Source organism: Canis lupus, chromosome 15, assembly GCF_011100685.1.
Source record: "Canis lupus familiaris isolate Mischka breed German Shepherd chromosome 15, alternate assembly UU_Cfam_GSD_1.0, whole genome shotgun sequence".
Classification (NCBI taxonomy): domain Eukaryota; kingdom Metazoa; phylum Chordata; class Mammalia; order Carnivora; family Canidae; genus Canis; species Canis lupus.
This window is the reverse complement of record NC_049236.1, coordinates 46,571,848-46,595,787: the sequence shown is the minus strand read 5'-3', so window position 1 is coordinate 46,595,787 and position 23,940 is coordinate 46,571,848. Positions and strand designations below refer to the sequence as shown.

Here is a 23,940-nt window from a genome sequence, read left to right as displayed (position 1 = left end):
TAACAGATGTATCTCTAAGTGACTGATTCACATTTATTGAGCACTCCACATGTGCCAACATCCCAAGCCTTCTCTTTTCATTCTCACACCCTGCTACAAAGGAGATGCCACCATCATCCTACACAACACATGATAAAATTGCAGAGCTAATAAGTGATAAAAGAGATTCCAATCAAGACTGACCTTTGAGCTCATGAACTTCACCACTACGCTAAAAGTGTCGACAGAGCCTTACAACAAAACGCCACGGATCTCATCAGAATCTGAACAAGACACACAGAACCTAGCCCACCTACTCTGTAGCAAGACAGCTTACCATTTTTCCCTATTAACTTTATTCAACTACTCATTTGGAAACTAATAGCTTTGGATGCTTATTTGTTCTTAAGACAAATAAGATTACTAATTAAGAAAATGAATAATCCTGACTCGCCTGAATTTAGTATTTCAGTTTTGCATTTGCATTTCTGCAGACACCACAAGACTCTGATTCCCTCCCACATAAGACTGTCCTCTGTTATCCACCCACTCCCATCTCACACCCATTATGATTAAAAAAGAGACAGTGAGCGAGAAACTCAAGTTTACTTGCTGTAAATTTTCTGGGGACAGCTGTTCTTTATTTTCTTCATTTTGCATATAATTTGCCCTTGGCAATTTAAGATTAATGTGCAATCATGGTAAAATATGTTGCAAGTTCACTTTGGGCATCTTCCCTCCCACAAAGACTAATACTGAAGCTATACAGTACCATCTTCCACCAGGCCCATCTCGAGACCCCATACAATTCCAGAGGTGCTCCAGAAGTGGAAAAATCCTCAAGCCAACTTCAAAAAAATTCCCCCAAAATTTAAAGCTCTGCTTTCCAAAGAAAGAGAAATTCACTTTTACATACAACAAATCAAAGACTGACACATCTTAGATGTGGCTTCCTACTTCTATCCCATGAATTCACAGCTTGTTAGAGTGCTGAACTGGATAACTGACAGCTTGCCTAGACCGACATTTTAATGCCACACTCTAGAAATTAAAGTGAATATTCAAATTATTCACATATGGAAGATTTTTTAAAAGAAACTTCATAAACAAAAGTGGCTTGCAAATTTAGTCTTAAATCATGATGACTATTTAAAAAACAGCAACCAGAAGAAGTTTTTAAGCAAGGGTCTTACTTTGTTTGTGTGTATTTCATAGTCCATGCACCTGAAAAACTAGATGTCACGCACTTCCAGAGAAAATCAACATACTGGTCATAGAAGTCGGTCCCTTTATAGGGATGGGAGTAATTTACTTAAGGAAATCGTGTAATTACTCTCCAAGCTCTGAAACCATAAAATGCTTCAACATGTAACATGATGTATCTTTTTATGTCTAAACTATTACCCATAATTCCAGAAGATGCTGACATAATTCATAAATGAATGAAGCCAATCTTACATAGTCAAGTCTCTGAATACACAAGAAAACACAATTGCTTACTGAGTTCTATGTATGTACACCATAGACTATATGTAGAGATGAGAGGAGGCAAGCAGAGGACAAATAAGACATTTTCTTCACTCCAAGGAAACCATAAAGTTCCAGAAACAAAATAAATATATCAAATATAATTAACAGTATCAGACAATATAACTGCCAAATGAGGAACTTCCTTTTCACAAGGAAAGCACTTCAAGGGAGGATGGAAAGAGGAAGTTTAAAAATACATTTAGGGATCCCTGGGTGGCGCAGTGGTTTGGCGCCTGCCTTTGGCCCAGGGCACGATCCTGGAGACCCGGGATCAAATCCCACATCAGGCTCCCGGTGCATGGAGCCTGCTTCTCCTTCTGCCTATGTCTCTGCCTCTCTCTCTCTCTCTCTGTGACATCATAAATAAAATGATTTAAAAATACATTTAATGAGTGGCACCTGAGTGGCTCAAAGCATCTGCTTTCAGCTCAGGTCATGATCCCAAGATCCTGGCATCAAACCCAATGCCGAGCTCCATGCTCAGGGGGGAGTCTGCTTCTCCCTCTCCCTTTGCCCCTCCCCCTACCTGTGCTCTCTCACTTTCTCTAATAAATAAAATCTTTAAAAAAACCACACACATTTAACAAATATCTACTATATACAAAAATTAGCTCTAATCCTCACAAACATGGGTGCAGGTAGACAGCATGAATGCACCTCCTAGTCACATTCTTTTAGAAACTAAGGTTCCGAGGAATTAAGAATCTTTCCAAAATGTCTACCTTAGTGAATCATTTCGGAGTGTAAACCTGACAACTCCTATCAGCCAACAGAGAGGTGTACCTTCTGTAGAGTAATCCCAGGGCCTCTATTCTTCCAGCCTCACCAGTGACTCCCAGCTCCCAGATGCATTATGCTCACTCAAACATCTACTCTTTGATCGCATCCCTTCCTTTGTCAAAATCATTCCTGACACCTACACTTGTGCACCTGGCCAATTCTTCCTTGTCCTTCAGAACATAGCTTGCATGTCAGGTCCTCAGGAAAGCTCTGAGTCAGTGGTGACTCAAGAGACCTGGGAGAGACAAAGGAGAAGAACGAGCCCATCATATCCACCATCATAAGACAATGAGAGACATGGTAGCTGCATGGTTTTCAGCCTAGGCAATGGAGGAAAGATTGTGTAAAACTGCTTAAGAATAGTCAGGTGTTTTCCCACAAAGGAACAAACTACTACAGGGCACCAGAAACTAGGCGTCATATGAAATACCAGGTAGTGGGGCTGGAAGTGAAGCACAGGATCCATTGGATAACAGGTGCCATAAACACTTCAGAATTTGCCCTGGATCCATCTACAAGGTGTCTGAAATCTGAAATGCCCTTGGCTTCTAAGACCTGGCCACTTTAAGCCATTTTCTTATTTCTTCTCTCAACTGTACTTTTTAGAATAAAGGTTCTATCCTACATCTGCTACATTCACTGAATTTATAATCCCAAAAGCTACATGGATCCATGACCCAGGACCCTCTTAAACTTTACTCTCAGGAAACCATCATGGCTTCTTCTACCCTCTAAAAGCAGTAGATGAGAAAATTCCTGTCTCCACCGACTATTCTTAATTGGAACTCACATTGTCTACAGCAGAGGCCCAGCTACCAATGATTCTGGTTTAACAGAACTGATCGAGCCCAGTAATCTGCATTTACAAGAAGCACACTCTGTGATCCTGATATATCAACAAGTCTGCCACAGACCCTTAACTTTCCTTTATACCTTTGTTTTCCAAACTAAAATCTGAAGGTGAAATTCCTTGCAGGACTCTGATCCTCCATGTACTACCAACTGCTAAACGTGACTACTGCTTCATCTGCTCAACCACTTGGATGCATCCATACTATCTGACCCCACTGCCAAATCTCCCATCCCTACCTCCCCACCAAATCCTCCAACCTAGGCAGAATTATGGGGCTCTTTTGCACTCAGTCATGCCACACATGGCTACCAACACTAGTTTTCATATTTATCTTCCTAAGCCTCCCAGGCTGCTTTCCACCACCCTCTAGTACTTAGCCAGTCCCTTCACAATTAAATGTAATTGCCCGAGTACCTGCTTTTACGCTGTTTCTTCACACTTTCTTTCAAATTTGCCTCTATCACACTCTATCTATCTCCACATCTGCAGAGGTGTCTCTCAATGCCAAAATTTATCTTCCTATCCTTTAACTCTAAAGTAGCCTATTCCTAAACATAATCTTCAATTAACATCGCATACACTGCAATCTATCAACATGCATTCAAATTCTCTTAATTTTTCAAACTTATAACACTTTTATTTTATCATGTGGTATATTTACATGACAGATCTCTATATATGCTATTAATGTATCCAGCATTATATGTTAACTAAGCTTTAATATGTGTCCCAAAGGACTAGAACAAAGCTACTACGTACACACTATGGTTGCTCAATAAATAAATACTGGCTAGCTGACTGGCTTCACCTTAGAATTAGGATTTCATTGTGATAAGTCACCTGTTACTGAGGGAAGGAAAAGAACAAACACTGCACTATTTTTTCAGAACTTCTCTGTTTTGTTTTGTTTATTTGGGTTTAGGTTGGGTTATTTTTTAAAAGAAGTTAAAAGAAAAGCTCCCTACATAGGATACCATAATCATAAAGATAATAATTGGTGCACCCTATTTCTCCAACACACAAGCAATCCTTCCATCAGGACTGTGGTTCCCAAACTTTGCTACATAGTAAAATCACCTAGAGAACATTTATTTTTTTAATCCCACTTCCCATTTCACACCAAATAGCAATGAAAAACTGACTGGTGGGGCGGGGGTTGGGGCTGGGTCATATTTTTTTGAGGATCCCAGATGATTCCAATGTGCAGCAATATTTGAGAATAATGGCTTTGGGAAGGCCTTCAACAATATTTTGTATACAGTATACATAAGCAATAATTTCCTAGTGGTAGTCAGTTGACCTGAATCCATTAAGAGCCACTCTATAGCACTTATGAATATTTGGTAAATGGTTGAAAGATCAGTTGATCTAACTCCCACACACCCTTTAACTTCAAGAGCAAACAACTCTGTGGAAATGATGAGTATGATTTGTTAACTGATGCCGATATTATAGTGAAACAGATTTCTTATCTCAAAAGTAGAGTAACTGCTAAATAGTCCCACTCAGGTCAAGATGTTAGTGTCTGTCTATGTCAACATACATTGTATGTGTTAACATAGATTATATATTTTATTAGTGTCATATAGTATATTGCTATCCTATATTAGTATCATATATTCACATCATATATATTATCTTAATGTAATATATATTATATATGCTGTCAAAGACATGTTAGTACACTAAAAATATGTTACCTTTTCTTAGGATACTGAGGACCACAGTAAATTTTAGACATTTGTCTGATGCTATCCAATATTCCAGTGATGTCATAAATAAGGTTGATAATAATAAAAAATGCCATAAGTCATTTTTAGAAGAACATACTAGGGGACAAGGCATACTAATGATTTTAATCCAAGCACATGACATGAATCATAGTTTTTCAGACAATGATAATCATGTTTAAAACAATAAAAGTAGTGATTAGAAATAATTTTTCAATCAGATGTCATTAAATGCCCCTAGTCTTTAGGCATATAGATCCACAAAATACACAGTAGTCACTAATGCTCTTCATCAAATATTTCCAGCTCTCTGTGTGTTTTCCAGTCTCCTGGAAATGTTGTTCAATCCATACTCTTTGGGGTCGAGATGGGCCATGAGGCTTCTATTGACTATTTTGTTGTAAGCAAATGTTAACTCACTTCAAGGCCAGACCATTCTACTTGCTGGTCCAAAGCCCTCCAGAACTGTTTCCCTCTGACAAGGCAACCAGAAACCTTTAATTTAGTTTGCAAAGGCAACAAGGAACCTGTAAGCCTAAGTACTGGTAATAAGCAAAGCCCTCCTATCAGTGCCTGAGTGAGAAATAAGTCTTGTTGTTTTAAGCCACAGGGACTTGTGCATTTTTTATTACAGGACAGAGACAGCTGCTTTATCCTGATGGATAAAAAAGTAAGGCAACCATACCTATAGCACACACACACACACACAAAAAAATCAAGAGCCATGATAGCTGATTTAGAGGAAACCATTAAGAGTAATATTCCTTGAAGGAATTTACAAATTTAGAATAAAAGCCTCAGAGATTCTATAATGTTTCTCATCATTTTTAAAAATATAATATGACCATTGATTCTTTTAACACTGTTATTAGTCTATTATTCCATCAAAAGTAAAAGGCTCCATTCAGTAATGGAAGACCTTTAAGAACAAAAGATTTGAAAAAGAAAAACATGCTTTTTGTTATTTTTAAATGAGAAAATCTAACTTAAACTGTGTAGACTCGGGGCACCTGGGTGGCTCAGTTGGTTAAGCATCTGACTTTGGCTCAGGTCATATCTCAGGATCCTGGGATCCAGCCCCGAGTCTAATCAGGCTTCTCTGCCTGTTCCCCCTCACTGTGCGCTGAAGTGCCCCCCCCTCTCAAATAAATAAAATATTTTTTAAAAATTGTGTAGACTTATTCTTCTGTTAAAAATATCCAATAAGTATATATTTATAATAAAAACACATTCAATACATGCAGACTCTAGTATATATATATTCCATTCAATGTATATAAGACTCCATAAAACTACACATACCAATCAGAAAATGTTATAGATAGATTTTAATCTGTTCAGGCAGAAGCAAATTTATGTATAAAACATACCCTTTGGGGAAAGAACATAATTTATCAAAATAATAAGCACACAAGTGATACAATTCAGGCACTTCACTTCCGGAGCTCATGAGAAACAGAAACATGAATGATGAAGTGAGAGATATGAAAATCACAGTATTTTTTCGAAATTTTGGAAATGTGTGAAGCACTAGGAAAATGAAGAAATTTGTCAGCTCAACTGAGGGCAGGCTGAAACGACGGAAAATCTGTTACAGCCCAGGTTGCCACTATAAGAGAGTGCAGGAGAAAAGGCTTTCTGTGGCTTGGGTTTTTACTGTCAGTGGGCAAATCCCCAAATGACAAAACGCCGGTATTCCTCTGATATCTGACACTCTCACTTCAGACACAGCAGGCACCCGGCTCCACAAAAAAAAGACCTCATTTTGATGAAAAGTATGAATGCAACGCTTCATCCACAAAGTCATCCAAAGCGAGACCAGGATCCGCAATATGTGAGAGTGAATTAAATATCCATGTATCTATACTCCACTAGGGTCTCTAAACAAAGAGAATCTCGACCTCCACAAGGAGCCCATATTGTAACGTTCAATATTTTGTTTCTCCAGAGTCTGTGGGCATGGCTGCAAAGTGCAAGGGCCTTGTCTGTTTTAGGGACTATAAAGAAAAACTTTCAGTCAGGGGAGGGATTAGCTTTCCTTAAATTTAAAATGGAAACAACACAAATACTTAAGAATAGGTGAATGAATAAACAAACTATGGTTTATCTATCCATGTAATGAAATAGTGCCTAGCATTAAAAAGAAATGAGCTAGGGCTATACCCAATGAGATCAATTTCAAAAGCATTATGATACATCAAGAAGCCAGACTCAAGGGCAGCCCAGGTGGTTCAGTGGTTTAGAGCCTACAGTCGGCCAGAGCGTGATCCGGGAGTCCCGGGATGGAGTCCCACAGCAGGCTCCTTGCATGGAGCCTCTTCTCCCTCTGCCTGTGTCTCTGCCCCCCACCCCTCTCTCTCTGTCTCTCATGAATAAATAAATAAAATCTTTAAAAGAAAAAAAAAAAAAAAGAAGCCAGACTCAAAAGACTATAATGCACTGGTTCCACTTATATAAAATGCTTTTTTAGAAGGAAAGAAACAACGTGAAAGAAAGCAGCTCAAGTAGTTGCCAAGGGCCAGACGGAGTAGGGGATGACTTCAAAAGGAATGGGGTGAGAAAAGCCAGAAAGCTTCCATGATTGTTACTTCTGTTATGGCAGTCACACAACAGTACACATTTGTCAAAACTCATCAATTTCTACAAAGTCAGTGAATTCTTTGTATGTAAATGATACCTCGATGAAACGGACTTTTTAAAGGAAGGCCAACAAGACAATAGAAGGTGAGAAGATCTTAATAGTGAACAAAAAGTGATTCAGATTGGCTGTCCAACACTGCTGATTTTTCAAATCCTTCTCATTTCAGGTCTTACTTCAAGTCTCAATGTGGGGCAGGGTGGGGGAGGAATATAAATGTAAACAGAAATGAAAATTCCACCGTGTGATCATAAATGAACAACTCAATCTCTGACACCCAGAATGTACATTTTGCATTGACATATTCCATTCTACAACACTTAACCATGCAACAGGTATTTTAAATGACTCTTAGATTTTACATACCTATAGTCTTTCATGAATAAAATGATTCAATCATGTTACCTCGTGTTTCAACAGCACTGATGCATTTTCTGAGAATTGTGAATCCCATCTTATCCAACTGTGCACCTAAAAGAAATACAGTTATAAAATATTAAGGGCACAATGAATTATTTACATTTCTCTTCTTTACAAAAATAGAAAAAATTACTTAAAATCCAATTTAGTTTCTATTTCACTATTAAAAGAAAGCTAAAGGCCCTGTATTCCCTGTTTAAATAACATAAGTGAGAATTTCATATATTTAGAAAAGTACTTACTAGAATATTAGGACATCTATTACCAATAATTTATGAATTTATAATTTATAAATATAATTTTTATATTAATAAATGTCACTTATTTTAAACAGTGGAAAAGAAAGTGATATAAATCTTTAGGGGAATCTATCTAAAAATAGTTAAGATACATTTTGCCAAAATTCTAACAACATCTCAGGTATTTTTTTTAGTTATGTATATGAATGAAGTAAATTATTTGACAGTTGGAGAAATAACACATACCTTTTTTTTTCTTTTTTTATGACCTATAGAAAAATGTTTTTAAAACATTTCTAAAAGTATTGTTGGGGGGGGGGGTGTCATTATTTGGGCCATGAGCTTGAAAAAGAATTTCACATTTCATACCATACTCTAAGTATTTAATTTTTTAGTATTTTCATAATGAATTTAAGACAGATGATTCAAGTAGCAGAAAAGATTATTTCAAAATTTTTCTTTTTTTCCCCCTAATATAGATGCTTGCCTACAATTAGGCTGGCACATTTGAGTACCTTAAAAGATGATTCTTGTTTCAAAAATGAAATCAGGGAAGTGGATACTTCAGTTTGTATTTAGAATGAGGGAAAACTAATATTAACACTTGTCCTTCAGAAGGGACAGCATGGACAATCCATGAATATAAACCATGTGGGTTTAGTGCTAAGCTTGAAGAGAACTTTAAGGAAGAAAATCGGGTGGAGGTTTACTGTTTAAGGATCCACTATTCACAACATCTTATAAAATGTTGAGCAGAACTGTTTGTCAAAAAAGTGGCATGTTTTTATTTCTCTATAAAAATAATAAGAGAGGGATGCCTGGGTGGCTCAGTGGTTGAGCATCTGCCCCTGGCTCAGGTTGTGATCCTGGATTCCCGGGATCGAGTTCCACATTGGGCTTCCTGCATGGAGCCTGCTTCTCCCTCTGCCTATGTCTCTGCCTCTCTCTGTGTGTCTCTCATGAATAAAGACATAAAATTTTAAAAATAATAAAAATTTTAAAATAAAAAGAGAAAGGAAGGGAAGAAGGAGGAAGGAGAGACAAGAAGAGGCTAAGAAGGTGCTTCAAGCAGGTTTACAACCCATAATTTTCTCTTTTTTTTTTTAAGATTTTATTTATTTAATCATGAGAGATAGAGAGAGAGGCAGAGACACAGGCAGAGAGAGAGGCAGAGAGACAGAAGCAGGCTCCATGCAGGTAGCCTGACATGGGACTCGATCCCAGGTCTCTAGGATCATGCCCTGGGCGGAAGGCAGGCACCAAACCGCTGAGCCACCCAGGCGTCCCAACAACTCCTAATTTTCAATGGGAAGGTAGCAATGTCTTTTACTCAAGCACTGGCTCAAGGTAAACACACATAATGATAATTTTGAAATCATATGTTAGGGAACATAAAGTTTCCAAATTGTACACATTTGATAAATATAGCCGTGATTTCTCCAAAGATATCAAAAGTAAATTTACACAGAATCTAGCAACTCTGATCATATTTTTGTTTTATCTCAGTAAAAATCAAGATTACAGAGCTAGGCTATATGTTCCTCAAGTGCATACAATGCACATGAAGATCAATGTCCTAGAATATCCAAATACATTTGATCGTTTTTATTTTCTAACGTGCAATGATTTATTACTTATACAGTCCATACTCAGACTTTAAGGATAAAAAAATATCAAGGGTGGGGGTGAGGGAGTTGCAAACAGGGAAAGTGATAAACAGTTCATACCCACAGAAGCTTACAATTTAGGAAGCTGAAAAATGCAATCCTTAAACTCTTATGTGTTTATTTAAGGCTATAAGAATAAATACCAAAATAAGTTGTAAAGGAAGCATTCTGGGATTTGTAGAGAAAGTAATTATAGAGAAAAACAAACAAACAAAAAGCTCAGAGATGGAAAAGATGAATGAGGATTACAGTAGTCCAGGAAAATCTGAGTTGGTCCCCAGTAGATAAAACAGAATACATACATTATTTGGAAGACTAGCTTAAGGAGGGTGCAGATCACCCAGCAACAATTTGACATCAGTAATGAAATTAAACTAACTCATGAAAAACGGGGGGAAATAGTCCTTTTTATGAAATTAACACTTACTTCCTTCTGGTCTTGGGATGATGGCTCTATTAAAACTATGTAGCAGCTGTAAAAGAGAAAAAGGGAAAACAATGTTTTTAATACAGGACTCAATAACTCAATATATATATATATATACACTCAATGTTTTTAATAAAGGACTCAAGTAGGCATACCTAGCACTATGCAAAAAAAAAATACATCGATACTGGTTTATTATATACTAACGTGCTCAAATACTAAAATAACAATAAGGGGCATCTCTGAGTCTACTTTGTCTCTTAAAGAGAGGTCTGCTGCAGTATAACAAAAATAAGATGAAGGAGCTATGATTCTTTAGGAACTCACTGGAAGTTTATGTAAATATGCAATGTTCAGCCTTGTAAGTACAGAATGACAAAGAAATTGCTGCATTCTAGGCAATAAGATGAAGCTCATTTTTTTTCACCTGTTTCTAAAATCTTGTATTTACTTAAGAAAGAGATGACTCCTGCTCATAATTTAAATAACGACATCTGAAATAGCTAGATGATCATTCCTGGCTGCCTCTAAGAACTTCAGCTCTGACCCATTATTTGCAAGGTATATACAGCACCTGAATAAAAAAATACACAACCTTAAATGTCTTCATGTAAATATACAGCTAAATATTTTCTTTGTGCAGATTTGCCTTTGTCTATGTATCTCAAATTAATTACTTGGCTCTTTGTTCTAAAGGAGAGGTTATATGTGTCTGCAAGGTTACATTGCCTTTGACAACAGATTTATTCCTCAAAGACTTAGTCATGTGATTTTTTTTTTTTTTTTTTTTTACTCCGCCACCTCACTTTCCAGAGCACTTCTTGAATCCCTGGGAAGAGAAGTCCTAGTCACTGCATTGCCTCTGCTAGAGAGGATTAGTATATGTTTTGGATCTCAGTAACCATAAATGCTGTAAATACTCCTGATTCCCAGCTAAAAATTTCAAGGACAAATTAAGAACAGACAGAAATAAAAACTATGGAGGCTCAATGTAGGTCAAATACAATAAAATAATACACAAATCTGATTACTACTCTTTTTTTTTTCCCCAAGTGGGATATATTCCCCTCCAAAGCATCTATTTTTAACATACATACTTCAGGATTTCATTTTTCAAACACTGAACCAAGACTGCCAAGCACACTATGCCCCAGCTCCCCAGCTCTCATATTCTAGTCTTCTATGCTACCATAAGATAACATTACCTTTTGCTAGTTTCACAACTCTATTCTGATACCTCTTTTACTATATATGACCACTCTTTCACCTTTGCAAACCACTCTCTTTCCCTTTTTTTAAACCCTACTAAAATGACAAATACTTTCCAGTTAAGCCCACCTGGTAGCTGCACAGGCAGTTTATTTAGAGTCATGATACTTTCAGCGGAGTTTATTTAAATTGGTTCTATGGTGTTTTCTATAATTATCCTAAGTCCCTAGCTCAATACACGATCTGCAAAATGCTCAATTCCCAAAGGCCACCAGTCCACTGAAATGAAAGCTGTGCTTGAATAAAGTAGCAAACAGACTGAGTTCGTGTGTCTCTGGATCTATACCACTACCTTTAATTTATTCCTCAAACCAATCATACAGAGGCCCATTCACTACAGCTCCCTGATACTGCGTACCATAAACCATTAGTCTAAATCATAAATTGTTAAATCAAGCAAACTAACTACAGCAGTCGCTTATAATATTGCCTGTACTGCCTCATATATACTGTCCCATCTCCACTGAGATCAAAATGAATTGCAAGCATTTATTGTGTTCATCACCCAAAGAACTGTCAGGTAGGAAAGAAAAAATTGAGAATTTAGATGACTTCCTTAAGCAAAGCAAATTTGAGTGGCAAAGTCAAGAAAAATCAAGAATAAAAACTAATGAGACACCAGTCTTATATGTGTGGCTGAAATAACATAAAAAGGAATACAAGTCAACACTAAAGGACTTGAAATATAACTAAACCAGTGATTATTCTTACAGCTTCTTTTCCACCCAGAGCTTCCAACCACTGCTTCCTTTCCTCTTCAGAGAACGCCTGCATGGTCAGGGCAACGCCAGGCCTGAAAGACACCAGGAATGGATAAAGTGATCCTTTGGCTGGTAAGACAAACCTGCTTTTCTACTTTCTAATGTTATAGTGTGGTGCTGAAATTGGGTTTTTAAATTTTCAATTGTGACAAAAGACATGTAATATAAAATTTACCATCTTAACCATTTTTAACTGTACAGTTCAGCTCTGTTGAATATGTTCACATTTTCAGGCAAGCAATCTCCAGAACTCTTCACCTTGTAAAACTAAAACTCTGTACCTATAAACAACTCCCCATCCCTTCCTGCCCAGCCCCTGACAATCTCCCTTCTACTTTCTATCCCTATGAATTTAATTACTCCTTGGTAACTCTTATAAGTGGAATCATATAGTATTTTTTTTCTTTTTGTAACTTGCTTATTTCACTTACCAGAATATCCTCCATTTTCATCCATGTTGTACCATGTGTCAGAATTCCCTTCCTCTTTAAGGCTGAATGATATTCCACTGTGTCTATGCACTACATTTTGCTTATCTATTTATCAACGGACACCTGGGTTGCTTCTACCTTTTGGCTATTCTAAATAATGCTGTTATTAACATAGGTGTACAAATATCTCAACAGCGGCTTTCAATTATTTTAAGTATATAGCCAGAAGTGGAAATACTGGATGTGGCATAATAAGAAATAATGCATTCAGTGTCTGACCCTGTTTCCTGGCACAAAGCTCCTATTACCCTTGGAATCTCCGAAAGAAATGTCATTTTATATACTAATGAGATAACAGGGCTGGGAACTGCAGGATAGCCTCCAGATGGGGCTGGTTGCCAGGGAAAATGTGTGACGAAGAGATTGGAACTTTCATTCCCACCCCCTCACACCACTTCCAGAAGGGGGAAGGGCGATGGAGTTGAATCACCAATGGCCAATGAGAAATCAGTCATTCCTACACAATGAAGATTCTATAAAATACCCTAGGTATCAGAAAGCTTCCAGGTTAGTGAAAACATGGAGGGTAGCAGAGAGGACATGCAAGCTCCAAGCCCCTTTCCCTGTACACTGCCCTAGATATCTCTTCATCTGGCTGTTCATTTATTTCCATCAAAATATCCTTTGTCATAAATTGGCAATGGTAGGTAAACAGGCTTCCTGAGTTCTATGAGCTATTCTGGCAAATTACCAAACCAAGGAAAGGATCATAGGAACCCCCAATTTATAGCACAGGTGACAATCTGGACTTGTGACTGGCATCTGAAGTGGTGGAGGGCAGTCTCGTGGGAGTGAGCCGTTAATCTGAAACATCCCCACTAACTTTAGTTAGTGTCAAAATTTGGTTAAATTGTAGGATACTCAGTCTCTGCAGAGATTTAGAGACCTGCTGGGTATGGAAAAACCCATACACTTGGAGTGCAGAAGTACTGTGTGAGTAGGGAAAAGTCGTTCTGTGTCACACTGGGGCAATAGTAATTCTATTTTTAATTTTTTGAGAAATTGCCACACCTTCCCCACAGCAGCTGCTGTGTATTCCCACCAACAGTGCAAAGGGGTTCCAATTTATCCTCACCAAAACTTGTTATATTAGTATCTCTCTTTTTTTTATTAAAGTAGCCATCTTAATGGGTGTAAGGTGCTAGTGATGATTAAATTTTTATTTATAAAAGAGATACATGCTTATTATCACCCAGGCATGGACAGAGTAAAACCAGAAAATCATTTTCCAGCTGTTCCCAATTCTGTGTTCAAGAAGGCAGACTGTTAACCATTTGGTGTTTCCTTCTTATTTTCTTAGAGCCCTATGTCGGTCCTCTGGGCCAAACAATCTTTCTCAGTTCAGTTTATTCAGATATTCAGAGATTCAGCCAGAAAACTCTTTACACCAGGAAGGAACACTAGATAGAAAAGCCATTAATAATGCCTCTAACCTGAGGGCAGTTTCTCAAATGAAACAAATTTTGAACATTTGATCCAAATATTATAAATTAGCATTCAAAAAGAACTTTTCTGGCAAGGAATTAAAAGGCAAAACACAGAAAACTAGAAATGAAAGTAGATGGCTGTAACGAAAAGTAAATATTAATTCCTATTCAATAGTAACATACTTTTTAAAGTTATCACTCCTGTGGTAGTATTTCATCTCATTTTTACTAATGGATAATCTTTCTCAGTAATATTCAACTATAATTCAATAATAACTGCAATTTTAATAAAGTACTATAAAGTAAAAAGTCCTCCAAAAGCAAGAGCCAAACGTGAATAAGTAGTGCTCTGAACAGTCACTCCTACAGGCATTATGTCTTCTCCCCACATGATAGTTATAAAGCACAAGTTGTTTAAGGTTCACTACAAAGTAACTATAGTTACAATTGATGGGCTCTAGCCTACAACCATTTTCTCCAGAACGAAACTTGTAGGGGTGGAATAAATCACCAATAATCCCCAACCCTCATCCTTAAATAGCAAAATGGTTCTCTATTGTCTACCCTACTTTTTTTTTTGGGGGGGGGGGGTATTAGCTCCACTGTTGCATCACCTTGGCACTACACAGTACAGACCCAAGGTCCCACCTCCTCCCGCTCTACTACACACAGCATCTTTTTGGAGCAAGAATCAAGGCAAGATGCCCAGACAACCAGTCTGTTTTAAGAAGTTCCTTGACTGGGACGTGAAGATTTTGGCCCTTATTCTTAGTAACCCACACTGGGCTCAAGGGAGTTAATTAAAATTGTGAGGGAAAACTTCAGATGGCACAAATGTTTTTCTTTACATTCTTTAAGTGATAAAACAATATTTACATATGGGGGTCTCTGCAAAAATGCTCCGTTCTTGTCGAGAAGAAAAAAATATCTGGATACCTAAGTTAGACATCTATTTATTCAAACATTTAGTATGCAATTAAGTGAACAAAAGTATAAAATGTAAAAGAAGATGTGGTAGCAAATACATAATAGAAAGTTGACAGCTTCTCTCATCCAGGAATGGAAAAACTAGCAGAGAAAATGGGACTGGAGGCCAAACACGGCAACTTCTATCACAAGAAGACAAACAGAGTTTACAAACATTCAGTTCAATAAACATTGAGTGATTGCTTACTCTCCTTTAGATTTTGTGCCAGAGGGCCAGGAATTATTTATCGAATACTTTACTACCATGTCCTAGGCACTGAGCTAGGCATCCCACCCACAAAGGGCTTATTGTCTATCAAACAAGAAGGTAAAGAACAAAAACAAAAACAAAAATCACACAATCTATTAATTATAATCGTACAGAGTCCTGCAAAAAGTCAGCTACCAAAGAGAGAAAGCATAATAAAGACATCAGAAGATGTATGGCTAAATACAAAAGCATTCAACTTCAAATATGTTAAATTGTTGTCAGGAAGACTTGTCTGTGGCTAATTCAGCTGCCAGTCTCAGAAGACATTTCAACATTCAAGGTGCTACGTGGGGGGGGGGGGGGGGGGGGGGCGGGAGGGGGTGTAAGAAAGAGAAAGATCTCACCTAGTCAAGGAAATTAGGTTTCCTTGGGAAAGGAAATTTAACCTAAGGCCTTCAGGATACAGGAGCCACGTCAGAGCATCAGGGCCAGAGATTACCCCCTAAACCGAGAAGGCTCACAGAAGAGAAAGGAGGGGCTGGCTCAACCTCATCAACCATCCTCCCAGCCAGCCAGAGAGCAATACAATGGAAAGCTACAGAGGCAGCCTAGGGATCCAGCCAGAAAGGGATCCTTGGCTGTGTGAAGACTGATTTATCCTAAACGTCACTGAAGGTTTTTAGGTTTTTAGTAGGGGAATAACATGACTAAAGGTGTACATGAACCCTGGCTGCTGGGTGGAAATGGACTGGAGACAGGCAAGAGCTGGCTGCAGAGACTTGTTAGCAGACTGAGAGGATGAGATCAAAGGGCCAAATGAAGGGGAAAAAATGCAGGAACTTGGAAATAGGAGTTTGCTTCTTGGTGCCATAGGCAACAAAACAATAAGTAAGAAAGTAGCCACTCCAAGAATCAAAAGGAAAGGAAAGGTCAATTACAATGCTTCATCAATAACTAGTAAAGGGATTCCATGAAAGCCAAAAATGATTGCAGTAAATAAGGACTTAATAGGCTTACATTCAAAAAGTCAGCCACTGAGCCTGATGAGATTCCTGCGCTTTCTAGTGGTTTTTTTTTTTTTTTTTTTTTTTTTTGCTTTCCCCTAAGGTTCTCCACTGATATGTGAGGGGAAATAATATTTACTACATATAGATAGGTGGATATTCACATAGAGTGGCAAACAGATGGTGGATAAGAGAAACAATGACTGGTCCTGATAACTTGAAACACAAGAAAAAAAGTGTTGAATAATGAAGAGTCTAAAGAGTTATGAACTAGAATTAAGATAGCACAGTAGGGGGAAAAAAAACAATTGTCCGGCTTCCAACGAAATAGAGCACACTTGGATAATACTCCAATGTGGCATAAAAACTAAAGAATTACTATATGCCTTGTCTCCAAGCACAATGACTCAGATTTGAGCCACCTATAGCCCTTTATGGAGTACAGCAGAGAAAAAACAAACTGATCGAAAGATGAGAGATTAAGTAGAAATATATCACCTACAAGGAAAGGATTCTATTTGTTTGCATTTTGACGAATAATATCATGAGACTCAAAACAATTCCCCCTTTGAGAATTAATTCATCATGGTACACATTTTCAGAACAATTCACACTTATTACACACAGGGGTCAGTCACTAATATTACATAAAGCTGAGTTCCCATCCTATCACACAGATGGCTCACATTCATCCCCCATTTGCTTAGCCCCCATTTCCAAAACATTAGTACAGGAAAAGTAAAAAAAACTGTGCATTAAAACATGTTTTAAGTATTTTCAATTTCTCAAGTTCCTTTTTTTAATAAATTGCTAGGAAATCATTTTGCAAATATGAGACTTCAGGAAGCAGTGGATACAATTTAAACTATAGTATTAACAGCATCTCACTGTTAAACCAAACCATAAAAAGTCTTTAGTTTTTGAAACAAAGCCATTTTACTCATGAAATTTAAAAGATATACAGAATGACTCAGTAGGGGCAGCCCGGGTGGCTCAGCGGTTTAGCCCCGCCTTCAGCCCAGGGTGTGATCCTGGAGACCCAGGATGGAGTCCCACAGCAGACTCTGCATGGAGCCTGCTTCACCCTCTGCCTGTGTCTCTGCCTCTCTCTCTCTCTCTCAATCTCTGTTTCTCTCATGAATAAATAAATAACATTTTTTAAAAAAAGAATGACTGAGTAAATATATGGATAGCAAAAAAACAAAAGATTTAACAGTGTGCTAGATTATTCACAATCACATCTTCATTTCATGAAGAAGCTACAGTAACATCAGTCACTCCACTGGAACTGGAACTAGGTTGACAAAGTTCTAATTTTTGGTACTTGAAGCCAATACCGCTGCCAGGTACTATACTCGTCCACTGAGGACACAACATCCTTTTCTCCATCTGATAATTGATTTTTTTTTTGATAATTCATTTCAACCAAACTAACATCTAAGTACCTAATACGTGCCAGGCATCGTGCTAAGCTCGGATTAATTTCCCACACACAGTAAGTAAAACTAATTCTTAGCAAATACAAATGCGACAGTATGAACTTCCTAAAGAAAAAAATGGACAAGGGAAAAGAGCAATTTGCCCGGATAGTCTATCTTTCTTTTGTTAAAACCATAACTGTTGACTGTAGAGCAAAAGGTAGAGAATTGAAATCTGAAGAAAAACACTTGGGTTAAGCAAGCTCTTGTTCTTAAATCAGCAATTCACCTTTTTTCACTCACTCATTAAGAAAATACGTATTATGAAGCACCACAAAGGCCTGCACATGAGCAGCAGTCTAGAGAGCTATTATCTGTGCTCTACATTTGACCCCATATCTATTAATTCTCTTTCAACTGCATATTTTACAGTTCGATCAAAGCATGTGGAAGACCTGTGTCTTCCTTATATCCTACACGATAGTTCAATGAGCCTGTAAATTAAGAAAATATAAAAACAGAAACATTCACATTTGTGAGATGCCAATTAATGAGATTTTATAAATAGAGAGTTAAGAGAAAAGAAAACTAAGAACCAGCCATCAAAACTTACAATGCAAACAATCAGGAATATTCTAATGTTTTTCTAAGAGGGATGTTGAAAAGGAAAAAGGAAAAAGGAAAAAACCAAACCAGCATGTTGTAAAGTCCTGCACTAAATTTTACTATAAGAAGGGGAAAGTGCCAAAGCCAAACCAAACACTTTGTAAAGTTATATAAATGTAGTTGTCATAATCAGATTCACATAAGAATTGCTGGAAAAAAGTTTTAAGTACAAATCTATGAATCTAACATTTTTCCAGAAATGATCAAAAGCAAGGTGCATGATTTTACTAGGGGTAAAGGATAAAGACTTTATAATAACTTCTTTCTTCTGTTAAACAACAACAAAATAAAATAAAATAGAGCAAGTAAGCATTGATATAGTCAAAGTATGATTATTTCCCCTAATAAAAGTGAATTCAAACCATTAATCATTAGAGAACTGCTACTTTAGAATGTAGAAAGTTTTAAGAGAACAGAGTTCAACCCTAACCACAACAGGATGGAAAACCTATAAAATCATTGTTTAAATAACAACTGGAGAACTGAAGATGCAAAAAGCAAAACAAGAAAACAAACAAAAACCCTAATGAACTAAAATGTAGACGAAAAGAAGCCCTTTCTTAAAGAGCAAATAACACATGCACACACAGCTACTTTCACCTTGAGAAGCAACAGGACAAAGAGGAGGACAACAGTAGAATTGAACTTTTAAAGGCATAGTATTGGGGGGAGGGGGTACAAATCCCTAAAAATGAAGACACAAAGGGAGTCTGAATCAATTCTCTAACTCCTTCCCCTGGGACCTCACCAAGTGCTCAAAAGGAAATGTGAGAGCAGGGCTGAGACCCCTCCATCCATGGGCCCCCCCATCAAGGTGTGTGTGCCAAGTATGAGAGGCAAAGCAAGAGAACCTCCAGAGGTTCTGATGGTGTTCTCAAAATCACATAGACCCTTGATAGAATCTAAATAAAGTAGCAACAACACAGAACCTCAGCTCAACTGCCAACTAAAGTGACAGCCCTACATATTAGCAGCCTCGTGGAAGACAGGGCATGCCCTTTCCCAGGCAAAAAAATATTACTTTCTTTCTACTGCTCTCTCACAATATTTGGCTTTCAACCAAAAGATTATGAAGTATGCAAAGAAGCAAGAAAATATCACTCAACATACAGAGACAAAGCAGTTAGGAGAACCAGACTCAGAAATAGGCCAGATACTAGAGGAGGAAAAAAATCAGACAGCACTTATGAACAACTATACATATGTGAAAGGATCCAGTACAAAAGGTAGCCAATATGTGTAAACTGATGGGAATTTCAGCAAAGAGATGAAAAACTATTTAAAAAGAGACAAATGGATATTCAAGAAATGAAAGATAAAAGAACAATGATGAAGAATTGAGGAGAGCACATTTTATATGCAAACCAACCAATCAGGAGTCTGTATCAGGCAACCATCCCCTTTATCTACCTCTCATCACTTAGGAAGGTGTATTTCATCTGCCCTAAAGCACCCCAGGACAACCACCCCTACAGGATTTTTCCAAATCTATTTGGAAAAATAGACCACCAAAAAAAAGACCACCAAAACTATTCAAACTAGCCAATCCTAAATTGCTTCCCTTCTCTGCCTTGCCTTTTTTTCTTTTTACAGAAACCCCAATAAAGACTGGTCTAGGATTTTCTCTCACTCTTTCCTGACTCTTGACCAAAACCTGGCATTCCACATGTGGTCCTATGTGGCATGGCATGCCCTCTTCTCTTGGAAACTATAATTAATAAAATGGTCTTCCAGTCCCATTAGTCTGTCCATGTCATCACTCAGTCACTTCCATAAATTAAAATCCTTAAAATTAAAATCCAGGAACAACAAAAACAAATACCAAATGGTCGGACATAACATAACTGGAATCCCAGAAAGTGAAGAAAGAGAAAATGGGACAGAAGAAGTATTTGAAGAAATAATGACTTCGATTTTCTAAACCTGCTATGAAATATCAACTTACATATCCAAGAACTTCAATGAACCCAAAGCAAGATAAAACAAAGAAAGCCACACCTATACACATCAAAAAAAAAAAGAAAAGAAAAGAAAATCTGAAAAGTAGCAAAAGAAAAAGATGACATACAGGGTAATAATAAGAAAGATGGATGACTTATTATCATTATAAAAAAATGGGAGGCCTATAGAAAATAGAATGACTTCTTTGAAGTCCTTGGGGGAAAAACTATTAATATAGAAATCTACATCTATCAAAAATGAAGGCAAAATAAAGACATCTTCAGACAGATGAAACATGAAAGAATTCTTCTCCAGCATATCTGCATTACATGAAATGCTAAGATTAAATTAGCCTAAAGGAACTTAAGGGAAATGGCACAAGACAAAAATTCAGTTCTGCAGAAAAAAAATGAAGAAAACCAAAATGGATAAACATATTGATATTTTTAAAAGACAGGAAAATCACATAAATAAAGCAAAATTTCTTTAAAAGATTAGTAATTATTGATTTTATAAAATAAAAGTAGTAATGTATATTGGGTTCATAGTGTACATAGAATTAAATATATAATGGGGCACAGAGGGCAAAAGGTAATAATTAGAAAAGAGAAAAACAAAATAGAAAATAGACAAATAATAATAATACACATAGAAAAACCCCCAACACATTTGGAACTTTCAAAACATATTTCTAAATAATACCTGAGTATTATTCAACACTTTTGTCCCAATCACATATGAAAAATAAAGATATTTGGAAGTGAATTACAATGAAAACATTATACATAAAAATTTGTAGGATGGAAACAAAATTGTAGGATACAAACTAAAGTAGTCCTTTTAAGGAAAATTATATATTTAAATGTCTATATTCAGAGGAACCTGGGCAGCTCAGTCAGTTAAGTGTCCAATTCTTGATTTTGGCTTAGGTCATGATCTCAGGGTCATGAGATCAAGCCCCACTTTGGGCTCCATGCTAGGCATGAAGCATGCTTAAGATTCTCTCCCTCTTCCTCTACCCATCCCCCCTACATGCACTCTCTCTCTCAAAAAAAAAAGTCTACATTCAAAAGTAAAATGAAAAATCAACACTTCTTGCTTAAGAAGCAATTAAAAGAAAAACAGATTAAATCCAAAGTAAGTAAAATGAAATAATAAAAATAAAAGCAGAAACCAATAAAATATAAAATGAACAATATGGGTTATCTGAAAAAAAATTAACTGATAAAGCTCTAGGCAAGATATCACAAAAAAATGAAACAACAATTCCCACAGCAGGAATAAAAAATGAAGTATCACTACAGATCCTACAGACATGAAGTAGTAAGAAATGGATATTATGAAGAAAGGTATGCTAACAGAGACAACAGTTTAAAGGAAACAAATGCTTTGAAAACTCAATTTATAAAAACTAACAAGAAAAAGAGAAAATCTGAATTTCTCTTTACTCACTAAATTACTCACTAAATCTATAATTTTAAATTCCCCACCAAGAAAATACCAGACCAAGAGGACTTCAAAGGTGAATTCTCTGAAACACTTAAGGGAGAAATAATACCAGTATTATGCAGACATTTTCAAAAAGCAGAGGAGAATGGAAAACCTCCTAACTTTCCTAAAGCCACCATAACCCTGATATCAAAATCAGACAGACATTACAAAAAAAGAAGATAACTCACAATTTCTCTCATGAACATAAATATAAGTATCCTTAATCAAATATTAGCAAAATGAATATAACAACAGATAGAGAGGTTAATAAACCATGACCAGGTAGAGTTATTAACTCGGGAATGTAATATTAGTTTAACTTAGAAAATTCAATACAATTTACCCATAAAAGATCTAATAAAAATATTTAAAGACCATTTTGATAGATAATAACACTATGTTAAAGTCAGTATCTTTCATCATTAAAACTGGGAATAGAGGGACTCCTGGAAGGCTCAGTGGTTAAGCTCAGGGCATGATCCAGGGATTAAGTCCCACATGAGGCTCCCTGCAGGGAGCCTGCTTCTCCCTCTGCCTGTGTCCTGCCTCTGTGTGTCTCTCATGAAAAAATAAATAAAATCTTTAAAAAAAAAAAAAACTGGGAATAGATAAAAGCTTCCTCAACATGTCAAAGGCATCTATAATCTTCAGCTATCATCATACTTTACAGTGAAATAATAAATTCTTTTCCCCTGAGATCGGGAATAAGGTAAGATTTCCAATATCCCCACTTCTATTTAATATTTTATTAGAGGTCTTGGCACCGCAATAAGACAGGTAAAAGAAATAAAAGACCTATATATTCAAACTCAAAGAAATCTGTTTATATTCACACATGATACCATTATGTACATAAAAAAATCATAAGGAAATTTTAAGAAGTCAACTCAGCAATATTGTAGGACACAAAAACCAAGTGCATTTCTGTATATTAACAGTTTATTGGAAAATGAAATGTAAAAAAATAACATTTAGAAATGTAAAATACTTAGAGAAATTTAATGAAAGCTATCCATAACCACTATATTGAACACTATAAAACATTACTGAGAGAAATTAAAGACTAAATAAATGGTAATTACTCAAGAATTATTAAAGTTCTGTATTGACGATATTAGACTGCAGGTTTTTTGTAGAAATAAACTGGTTGGTTATTGTAGATCCTTTGCAGTAAAATGCAAAGGATCTACAATAAACAACTAATTTTGAAAAAGAACAGAGAAATCACGTCTGGCTTCAAGACTTACTATACAGCTATAGCAATAATGGTGGTATAAAACTGGCAAAAGGACAAATAGATTAATGGAATAGAATAGGAAATCTAGAAAGAGACCTACACACACAGTCAAATAATTTACAACAAATTTGCCAAAACAATTCAATAGCAGGAAAGTTCTTTTCAATGAATGGTGCTAGAAATACTGGATACCTACATAAGAAAAAAACAACAATCTCTACACATCATACCATATACCCTCCCACCTCATCCTCCAAAATCTTCTTAGGTCACAAACCAATTATAAAACTTTTATAAGAAAATATGGGAAAATATCTTAACAAAACTGGGATAAAGATTTCTTAAAGCAAAGAGCTCTAGCAATAAAATTTTTAAAAACTGATAAATTGAGGGGTGCCTGAGTGGCTCAGTCAGTTCAGTCTCCGACTCTTGGTTTCAGCTCAGGTCATGATCTTGCAGAGGTGAGATCGAGCCCAGAGACAGGCTCCCTGTTCAGCAAGGAGTCTGCTTCAGATTCTCCCTCTCTTTCCCCATCTGTTCCTACCTTCAACTTGCATGTGGCATGCACTCACTCACTCTCTCTCTCAAATAAATAAATTAAATCTTTAAAAATAATTGATAAATACAACTTTATCAAAATTAGGATGTTCTTCTCATCAAAAACACTGTTAAGAAAATGAGTAGCCGGGCAGCCCGGGTAGCTCAGCAGTTTAGCGCTGCCTTCAGCCCAGGGCCTGATTCTGGAGACCCGGGATCGAGTCCCATGTCAGGCTCCCTGCATGGAGCCTGCTTCTC

The 23,940-nt window shown here is 36.8% G+C and overlaps 1 protein-coding gene across 6 annotated transcripts in view; it reads right to left on the bottom strand.

Annotated features, from left to right (window-relative positions):
* ARHGAP10 (Rho GTPase activating protein 10) overlaps positions 1–23,940 on the bottom strand; it is a 318,329-nt gene that overhangs the window by 135,157 nt on the left and 159,232 nt on the right. For all 6 annotated transcript variants that reach the window (XM_038558962.1, XM_038558960.1, XM_038558961.1 and 3 more), the window contains 3 exons: positions 12,244–12,325; positions 10,264–10,309; positions 7,916–7,981 (listed from right to left, as the gene is read on the bottom strand). In XM_038558962.1, coding sequence (XP_038414890.1) covers positions 7,916–7,981; positions 10,264–10,309; positions 12,244–12,325 — 194 coding nt within the window. The remainder of the gene's footprint in view (positions 1–7,915; positions 7,982–10,263; positions 10,310–12,243; positions 12,326–23,940) is intronic.